At 32.3% G+C, this 10,389-nt stretch overlaps 1 protein-coding gene across 3 annotated transcripts; it reads right to left on the bottom strand.

The window, feature by feature from the left end:
• Nucleotides 1–1,700: 1,700 nt before the first annotated feature.
• On the bottom strand, nucleotides 1,701–10,344 carry NDUFB3 (NADH:ubiquinone oxidoreductase subunit B3). 3 transcript variants are annotated; one of them, XM_019635583.1, is made up of 3 exons: nucleotides 10,075–10,344; nucleotides 5,312–5,453; nucleotides 1,701–1,994 (listed from the first exon to the last, which is right to left on the bottom strand). In XM_019635583.1, the coding sequence occupies exons 2-3, from the start codon at nucleotides 5,449–5,451 to the stop codon at nucleotides 1,838–1,840; spliced, it is 297 nt and encodes a 98-aa protein (XP_019491128.1). In that variant the 5' UTR covers nucleotides 5,452–5,453; nucleotides 10,075–10,344; the 3' UTR covers nucleotides 1,701–1,837. The 3 variants fall into 3 exon arrangements, with proteins under 3 accessions (XP_019491128.1, XP_019491129.1, XP_019491130.1); XM_019635584.1 differs by lacking the exon at nucleotides 10,075–10,344 and adding an exon at nucleotides 6,059–6,138; XM_019635585.1 differs by lacking the exon at nucleotides 10,075–10,344 and adding an exon at nucleotides 6,070–6,123.
• Nucleotides 10,345–10,389: the final 45 nt, after the last annotated feature.

Raw genomic sequence — 10,389 nt, 5'->3', positions numbered from 1 at the left:
CATATGTGGGATCCGAACCGGGGCCCTCTGGCGTCCCAAGCCATCTCTTAACCTTCACGCTACTCGGCCGGCCCAATAGCCTTCCTAATTTTCTACTTATTCTATAGATTACTTAGAAAGGAGTGTTGAAATCTCCAACTATAATTGTGAATTTGCCCATTTTAACTGTATTTTTGTTTCATATATTTTGAAGTTTACATGCATTTAAGATTTTTGTCTTCTTAATGAACTGACTCCTCTATTATTATGAAATGTCCCTGTTTGTGACAATTCATTCTAAAATTTATTTTGTCAATACTCTTTTCATTAGTTTTTGCAGTGTTATCTTTTTCTATTCTTTTATTTTTACCCTATGTCTTTAAAGGGGTTTTCATGTAAACAGCTTATAGGTGGGTCTTGCTTTTTGCCCAAGCTAACAATCTGTCTTTTAACTGGAATGTTTTAGAGTTTAAATTTAGACCATTTACATTTAATATAATTAATATGATTAAGTTTAAATCCACCATCTTGTTATTTCTATTTGTCCGGTTACTTTTTGTTCTTTGTTAAAACTCTTTCCTTCTTTCAGCTTTTTATGATTCCATTTACCACTGTCAGCTTATTAGGAATTCCTGTCTCATTTACTTAGTGATTTCTCAAGTTTGTATTTATAAACAAATATTTACAAAGAAAAAAAAACACCCTGTAGTTTTATACTAGCTTTGTTTTTAAGCAAAAATATTATCCCTCTTCAACAAGCTGAGTTTTAAGTCTCAACTTTAATTAGAAATTTAATTAATTAAAAATTTAAAATTCAATGATGTGGGGAGAATGTCTACTTTATTGTTAGACACACAGAAAAAAATGTCAAAAATTTCACAAAATGGAAATGAGGACTAAACCAAGAGTAGAATAAATTTTATCACAATAAAAATTTAACATGATACATGGATATGACAATCAGAACTTGGCAGGAAGTATTTTATAGTATAATCCAGATCCCTCTAAACCACCTGCAGAGAATGTAAATACAACAAGGCCAACTCCGATTTAAAAACCTATGAGAATACACCCAAGTTCATAGCAGCATTATTCATAATAGCTAAAATGTGGAAGCAACCCAATTGTCCACCAATGAACAAACAGGTAAGCAAATTGTGGTATATTATTCAGCTTTTAAAAGGAAGTAAATTCTGACATATGCTACAACATGGATGAACCTTGGAGAAATTATGCTAAGTGAAATAAGCCAGTCACAAAGTGACAAATACTGTATGATTCCACTTATATGAGGTACTTTAAATAGACAGTAGTCAAAATCATAGAGACAGAAAGTAAAATGGTGGTTACCAGGGACTGATGGAAGGGGGGAATGGGGAATTACTGTTTAATGCACATAGACTTTCAGTTTTAAAAGATGAAAGGAGTTATTAAAATGTATGATGGTGATGGTTGCATAACATTACAAATGTATTTAATACTATTGACTATACACTTAAAAATGGTTAAAATGTTAACATAATTTTTAAAATTGGAAAAAAAAATCAGTTAGAGCATATCCATTTGTTCAAATAGATACTGGCTGTATGCTATATACAGAATGCACTGCTGCTGGTACTCAGCCCCCCCGTATTTCAAATCAAATCTGATATAGCTTGAGACATTCTTTTCTTTCTTTCTTTCTTTCTTTCTTTTTTTTTTTTTAAAGAATGAGAAAAACGGACTAGCACATGTATTCTTTATTAAATCTTATTAGTATTCTTTAAGGGACAAACACACAGATGAGTAGGCTACAGTGAAGAAATCTCATCTTTATAAGAGAGTAAAGAAGCCACTAAGATACTTCCAGGTATCGTCTTCAGTGATGCTTCTTATCTTCTTTCTTGGACTCCAGGTAATATTCAATCCCTACAGCTATCACAAATGCAGCAAATCCCCATTTGAATCCTTTTAGTATTGCACCAACAAAGGAAACATTGTTTGCAAAGCCACCCGTGTATCTCCAAGCTTCATTGCTAGAGAAAAAAACGAAAAAATTATAATCACATACAACGTAGGCACATTCATTGAGTAGAATACATTTTCATCTAACAGACAAAAATGCAACCTTATATAAAATAATCTAAGTGCATCACAATAGGTATCTTTCTGTGGCACTAGATAATTAGGTCTATATGTCCGCATTTCACATATAAAATAGAAGAAAAAAACACTTGCTTTCACATTTCAGTTATAATACTCAGGATTTTACAAAACTCTCAAATGCAACACTCACTTTGGCCTATCCATCACAAGTCAGCTGTTTGACTCTGCCCATACTAGTCATTACAGCATCACGGAAAGAGGAAGTTAAAGGGTATTAATTTTTGCTCTGCCACTTACACTAGATTCACAACCTTTTAGGCTGCACAAGCTACTTAACTTGTTGGGGCCTGCTTCCTCGCCTATTCAATGATGATTACTATCTACCTTATAAGTGTATTATAAAGATTATACAGGGGAAAGTATGATATATTTTGGCACAGAGAGTATGTAACATTTGACATTATTATTACTATGCAAGAGAATCATGGCTTTCCCCTGTCATAGCAGCCTGAACTTTAGAAGACTGATTTCCTGTTCTGGAAATCATTCTTTTGAATATCCTAAACGGAGAAGTAAACAAAAGTCAGAGAGATCTAGTGAAAAAAAAAAAAATCTCACAAATAGGGATAAGTGAGTGGAAAAAATCCTCTTATGAAGAACAAAAGTCACTTAAGTCTAAAAATCTGACTTATTAAAAAATATGACAACTAATCAAATATAATGTAGATACCAAAACCAAAGACATCAGAAGAAAACTACAGAGTAATATCCCTCATAAACATAGACAGAAATATTCTTAACAAAATTTTAGAAAACTGAATCCAGCAATATATAAAAAGGATATCATGATGAAGTAGGGTTTATTTACCTCAAGAGTTCACGTTTGGTTTAATCTTTGAAAATCAATAACAACAATTCATCGTATTAATGGAATAAAAAAACTATGTGAGCATCTCAATACATGCATAAAAACAATTAACACAATTTAACAACTATAAATAAGAATGACAATAATAAGAGCAACTCACAGTAACCTAGTAATAGAAACTCCTCAATTTGATGAAGGGCATCTATGACCAATCTACAACTAATATCATACTTAGTGGTGAAAGACCGAATGCTTTCCCACAATTAGGAAAAAGGCAAGGATGTCCACTCAAATCACTTGTATTTGACATTATACTAGCAGTGTTAGCCAGTGCAATGATGAAATAAAAAGTTTATAGATTAAAAAGGAAGAAGTTAACACTGTCTTTATAGACAAAATGATCAACTGTAAAAAAAAAAAAAAAGCAAAAACAAAAAAATTGCCAGAAACTAAAAAGTGAACTTAGCAAGGTAATATGATACAAAGTCAATATAAAAACTCAGTTGTATTTTTATATATTAGCAATGAACAATTGGAAATTGAAGTTTAAAAATACCACTTATAATAGCATACAAATATGAAATAATTCAGGACAAATTTAACAAAATATGTACAAGACCTGTATGTAAAGCAATGAAACACTGCTGAGAAAATTAAAGAGGATCTAAATCATCCATGGATTAGAAGACTCAATATTGTTAAGGTATTAATTATCTGCAATTGAGCTATGGATTAAATGTGATCCCAATTAAAATTCATGCAAGCTTTGGTAGACACTGAAAATCTTATTCTAAAATTTAAATGTCAATGCAAAGAATCTAGAAAAGTTAAAAATTTTTTTAAATACTACCTGATTGGAAGACAATGTGGTACTGGCATAAGGCTAGATATACTGATCAGGGGAACAGAACAGAATCCAGAAACAGACCACAAAGATATTGTCAAAATTGATTTTGACAAAGCTATCAAGGTAAATCAATAGGGAAAAGATAGTCTTTTAATAAATGGTATTGGAGGGCCGTCCGAGTGGCTCAGTTGGTTAAGAGCTTGCTCAAGAGTGTACGCTCTGAACAACAGCGGTTCGAGTCCTGGCCCGAGCTGAGCTGCCACTGAGCTGTCAACAGGTGGCAGGATGGCTCAGCTAAAACAAAAAACAAACAAACAAAATAAATGGTATTGGAAAACTGGATATCCATATGCAAAAATATTAACCTTTATTCTTACTCCACATGACATAAAAATTAACTCAAAATGGATCACATGCCTAAATGTAAAAAAGAACACCATAAGGCTTCTAAAGACACTATCAAGAAAATATAAGGATAAGCCATACTCCAGGAAAAAACATTTGCAAAACTTGATCTGACGAAGGACTTACATTGAAAATATATAGAGAACTCTTATAAGTCAATAAAAGACAAACACTGATAAATAAAATGGGCAAAAGATCTGAATAGACATGGCACCAAGGAAAATATACAAATGACAAATAAGCACACGAAAAGATTCTCATGATCATCTGTCTTCATGGAAATGTAAATCAAAACAGTAGAATGGCTAAAATTAAAAGACTGATAATACCAAGTATTGATGAGGACATTGAGCAACTGAAATTTTCAAACATTGCTGGTGGGAATGAAATGGTATAGCCACTTTGGAAAACAGTTTGACAGTGTTTAAAAATAAAAATAATTATATACTTATCATATGATCCAGAAATCCCACTCTTAAGCACTTACCCAAGAGAAATGAAAACATATGTTCACACAGAGTTGTACTTGACTGGCTATAACAACTTGACTCGTGATAGCCCCAAACTGGCAACAACCCAAATGGTCATTAACTGGTGAACAGTATAAAAAATGAGGTATGTGCATATACTAGAATGTTACTCAGCAATAAAAAAGGAAGGCTCTATGGATATAAGTTAACAGTGTGCATCAGTCTCAAAAGCATTACGCTAAGTGAAAGTGGCCAGAAAAAAAGATTAAATACTGTATGATTCTAATTGTATAAAATTCTAGAAAAGGCAAAACAATAGAGACAGAAAGCAAATGAATGTTCGCCAGGAGCCAGGGATACATAGGAAGACACTGAGTGCAAAAGGGGCATAAGGGAACTTTTGGGGATGACAGAAATAGTCTGTATTATGACTCTGGTGATTATTACAAAGTAGAATACATTTCTCAAAACTCACAGAATTATATACTTAAAATGGATGATTTTTACAATATATAAATGATACTCCAATAAGGCTGATTTTAAAACTTTAATGTAAAAAGCCATTTTCAATGATGTTTAAAAGGAAAATATATTGAAAGGAACATAGATACTTATTCCCTAGGATAAATTCTATCTAAATTATTTATTTATTCTTACCGGCCCCATGGATCCCGTAGCCCTTGTGCAGCAAGCTTCTCCTGGACATTTTCTAATGGAGTCCCTTCTATCTTCCATTGTTTATAATCTGGAAGTTCCATTTTACTATGACCATGTTCATGTCCATGTCCATGGGCCATGTCTATAGGAAAACATTAGCATAAGGGAGAAATATGCAGATTACAGATATCAAATACCCAAGTTTACTATTAATGTTTTAAGGTAAAACATTTAAAGTTGATGTTTTAAAAGGACAGCCAATATAAATACTTGAAAATTCTAAGTTAAGAGATTTTATAAAACAGTGTCTTATTACATAACTAGTATATGTTCAGCTAGGAAGTAAATATATACAAAATATAAAAAAGAAAAATAATCAGTAATTCCACCGCTCAGAGATAACCATTTATTATCTCATTCTTTTCTCCATTATAATAACAGCAGACATTTATTGTATTCTATGTAGTCAAGTGCACTAAAATGATTTACAGTGTATTAATAGTGTATTAACTCTGTTACTCCTAAAATAACTCTTGGAACTTAAATTACAATTATTATCACCATTTTACAGATGAAGACAATGAGGCTGCAAGAAGGTAAGTAACTTTCTGAAGGTAACAAAAATAGTAAATGGTACAATTGGGTTTTGAATCTTGCAGTTTGGTTTCAGAGACTTTGCTTCTAACTTCTAAGCAATACCTGTTTCCTTCCTTTTATCAATACATATAACGAAGATGTTTCACATACTGTTGTGTTACCTGCTTTCTTCAGATGATCCTTTTAAAATGGAGTATTATTTTAAATACATATGATCACATGAACTTTTTCTGTAAAAAGCCAGATAGCAAATACTTTAGGCTATGTGGGCCAAAAGGTAAAATCAAGGATACTAATGTAGGTACTTATATAACTAGAGAAAACAAATATTTTATTGATAAAATTAAAAATATAATAACTGAGTATAATTTTTTGTAATATAGGTCTACTGATGAAGAAAATGGAATTCCCTTTTTTGGGCATAACATTTTGCATAATTGGGGCTCAAAGTTTAGTGATCCTTAATATCAAAGTGTGTGTATGTAAAAACCGTTCGTATCATGGGGTGTGCAAAACAGGCTGAATATGGCCAGCAGGCTGTAGTTTGCTAACTTCAGAACTAGACCAGTAGAGACCTTAGGACCCGATTTTAATGGATAAGTTTGCTTCCTTAAATAAAATATGCCCTCAGTAGTTATATAAATATTTCAGTTTTACTAGTGTTATTTTTACAAATAATGTGAAAATAAACTTTAACTCAGTCCACATAAATTGCTATGAATTTCAAATTAAAGGGGTATAATTTAATAATGCTATACTGTAAATTTGCATAAGATTAGTAGTAGCAATTCTATAATCACTGCTCTCCAGAAATAAAACCAAATCAAGTTAAGGATTACCATTATGTTTGCATTTATAACTATAAACAGGCAGGATTCTTATACTGCATTTTAGAAGACAATGGTAATTATTACATAGTATATACTAAAACATATTATGTGAAATGCTCATTTCATTAAACAATAGTTCCCAGAATATGAGGGGAAAATGGTACATACTAATTCTTACAAATTAACATTTAATATTTATATGTATACACATGTTAAGATATCACAAAACATTATGTTGGTGATTTTCACATTTAAAAGACTAAAAAGCAATACCCACCAAACACAAGTTAAAACTGCAACATTCATAACTTCGAATGAAACATTTAATCCATTATTGCATTATTACTTGACAGATTCAATAATATAAAGGAAAGAATTATGGTTTCAGATTTCAGACTGACTTTTAAAATTCAATACATTATTACGAAAGACTTATAGAAGCATTTAATTAGAATGGTAATGTCTTGGCTCCTTCTAACCTTGTTTCCAAAAAAACTTTTTAAAATAATGTTTGATTCCAAAAATGTTTAAAGAAATTATAAGACAAACTCTTATTATGGCAAATGTCTATTCTAGAATTCATTGAGTACCAATGTACTTTGAAGAGACTACAAAACAAACATCAAAATTCTTTGATAAATTTGATTCTGAAAATAAAAAGTTGAAACATTACCATGAGATGAAGGCTATTTCAAAGTTACAATATTACTAAGCTCAAAATATTAAGTAATTTTGAAGATAAATCTTTGAAAGAAAATATGAAAGTATACATATACTAATTTTTCCTGAACAAATTTCTTTTAATACATTCAATGTGTTTTCTATCCTACCTAATTAAAATATTTCAGAAGGAGTCCCTTTATAGGCATTTACTAAATAGAGTATTTCAATGACTTTTCAAAACGAACAAAAAGTTGGACACTATTTCTAGGAAACTTTTCATTTTCTTTTAAAAATCTTTTCTACTTGAGAATAGCCATAAATCAAACAATGATATCCTGATCACTTGAAGGAAGAGTTTGGAATTCTACTTAACTGAAGACTTTGGTGCTGTACAGATCTGTTATCAAATCCTGGATGCCCTATTGATCGCTATAAAATCCTGGGCCACTCATTTAATCTGAATGTCATTTGCTTCATATAACATAAGTTGTGCCTTCCATTTTCACACCTAAGTATGAGAATGTGACTTAGCACAACCACTTTGAAAAATTGTTTGGCATGACCTAGAAAAGCTGAACATTTGAATACCTATGGCCTAGCAATTCCAATTCTAGGTATATATACTCTAGGTCTAGCACTGCCCAATATGTAGCCATAAGCAGTTGAAAAGTGGCTAAGTGTAATTGGGGAAGCTTTTTATTTAACTTTAATTAATTTAAATTTCAAGCAGACTCTTAAATTAGTTATGGAAGCATTTTAACGTGTGTTTGGAAAAATTTTTGGTTTTGGATCTACTTTTTCAATGGTATTTGATAAAACAGAAACAGAGCAAGTGTTTATACTCATGAAAACAGCATAGAAACATTCCGTAAGCATAAAATACATCAATTTTGAAGACAGTATGAAAATGTAAAATATTTCATTAACAACTTTTAATACTGATTACATCTTTAAACAATACGTTGAACATACTGGGTTACATGAAATATATTATTAATTTATTTTTCTTTTTACATTTTTATATGGCTACTAGAAAATTTTAAATTACATATGTGGCTTGCATTATATTTCCATTGGAACACACTGCTCTAGAGAAACTCTTTCATGTGTATAACAACAGATATTATTTTTTACAAGCATCTTTTTAGCCACACTGTTCATGCTGTAAAAAATCCAAACATCCAACAACAATAATGGATTAATTATGGAATAGTCACGTGTGGAATATTACACAATGAAAAACTACATGCAAAAGTATGAATGAATTTACAAATATAATAATGGGCAAGGGGTGAGTCAGAAAAAAAATTATTTTGATCCCATTTATATGAATTGAAAATCCTAATAATTCATTTTTTTTAGGAATGCATCACAAATGTAAAAATTAAAGTAAACCAAGTAAATGCTCATCACAAATCAGGATAGTGGTTACCTCTTGGTGGAGATGGAATCAGAGCTCTACAGGGAGCTTCTAAGGCAGTGCTTTTGATCTATTTTTAATTTCTGTACCACAAAGGAGCTTTTTTGGACATGTTTTTTCCCCTATCACATGCTTATCGCCCCCCTACCCCAGCCCCAAATGAAATTTTAATACTACAGATATACTGTTTATCTGTTTATGTCCAATGGCTCTTTGGAGGGGCATGAGTTGTAGTGTCTAAGATTTTTTTCACCCCTCTACCACCCTAAGTACCAATTTTCACCTCCTTAAAGGGCAATCATTTCTGTTGGTAATGCTTTATTTCCTACCCTGAGGGGTGGTTACACAAGTGTTTGCTTAGTTACAATTCTTTTAAATGTATTTATGTTTTATACACCCTTCTGTTATGTATACTTCGCAATAAAAACTAAAATTAAATAAAGTGACAAATTATGTCAAGGACTCAAAAACGGGTTATTATTTCAGTTTCAGAGCTGCTCAAATAAGAATAGCAAAGAATTTAGTTCAATAAAGAAAGAACAGGTAGTCATAATATTTAAAAAAGCTATCTACCTGTTTGGAGTGAACCTATAAGTTTGATGGAGATAAACCTCCACTGAAGGGGGCATCCCTTCCCTAAGAAGAAAATAAAGAAGATGATGCCACTTACACTACATGTAATTTTACGGTTTACCAAAGATTTCAAGTATATATCTCAATTTCCCCATATTTTTAAAATTGCGAATAAGAACATTAGAAAATAAAAGACAAATTAACGTTCAGTGTCCCTTCCAGTCCCTACACTTAAAAATAGTAATCACTCTAAAAAAAAAGATGATTTTGTACCCTGATATTTTTTTCACTTTAACGCTATGTCCGTAAACACTCATACCAGAAAAATCTTATTGAAAACTATACACGCTTGTGAGGTAGGCATCACAATTATCCCTATTTCACAAATTTCCCATTTGGGGGCTATTCACCTTTGTTCAATTCAAAGGTAATCCAAAACCTATGGGGCAAGGGGTGCTGCGGTTGGCTGAAACATCTGGATTTAACCACAGAAATTCTCACTGCATCCTTCTACAACCCCGGACTTAAGTTTTCTCCCGCTAATTCTTCCATCTCCTTCCCTCTACAGTTACACATGCTAAGCATCCTTCTCCATTTAGTCTCTCCGTTTCTACAATCCCCACAATAGAGTTGCGTTCTTATTCCCAATCAAGAGATCTCCCACCAACTCTGTAACTTACCTGACAGCAATCTGACCTCTCAGGACATTCAATATTCAACCCTACAGCCGGAGCCAAACGGAAACGGAAGTTGTCACCTCGAGTACCTCACGGCAGGAAAGCAGAGAAGCCATTTAACGTTCCGATTCAGGGCCACAGATTCCTGGACCAAGTGGAGGTGACATGAAAAAAGCTAGAAGTTGACATTTCCCCGCATATCTGTGCATTCGGAGTCTGACTGAGGTAAGAGAAGTCGTGGAGGACAGATTGGCAGGGAAGAGGCGATGTTTTCCTTGCTTGGATGCCGGAATGCTTAGACATTGCACAGAAGCCGCG

This window comes from Hipposideros armiger, unplaced genomic scaffold (assembly GCF_001890085.2).
Source record: "Hipposideros armiger isolate ML-2016 unplaced genomic scaffold, ASM189008v1 scaffold_23, whole genome shotgun sequence".
Taxonomy (NCBI): Eukaryota; Metazoa; Chordata; class Mammalia; order Chiroptera; family Hipposideridae; genus Hipposideros; species Hipposideros armiger.
Note: the sequence above shows the minus strand (reverse complement) of the source record. Positions and strands in the feature narration are given on the sequence as shown.

Excerpts from the sequence above, each read along its gene's own strand:
- NDUFB3 (XM_019635583.1), bottom strand. The coding sequence starts at position 5,451 with ATGGCCCATGGACATGGACATGAACATGGTCATAGTAAAATGGAACTT. Across the intron at positions 1,995-5,311 it reads CTACGGGATCCATGGGGCCG|CAATGAAGCTTGGAGATACA; the intron begins GTAAGAATAAAT and ends TTTTTTCTCTAG.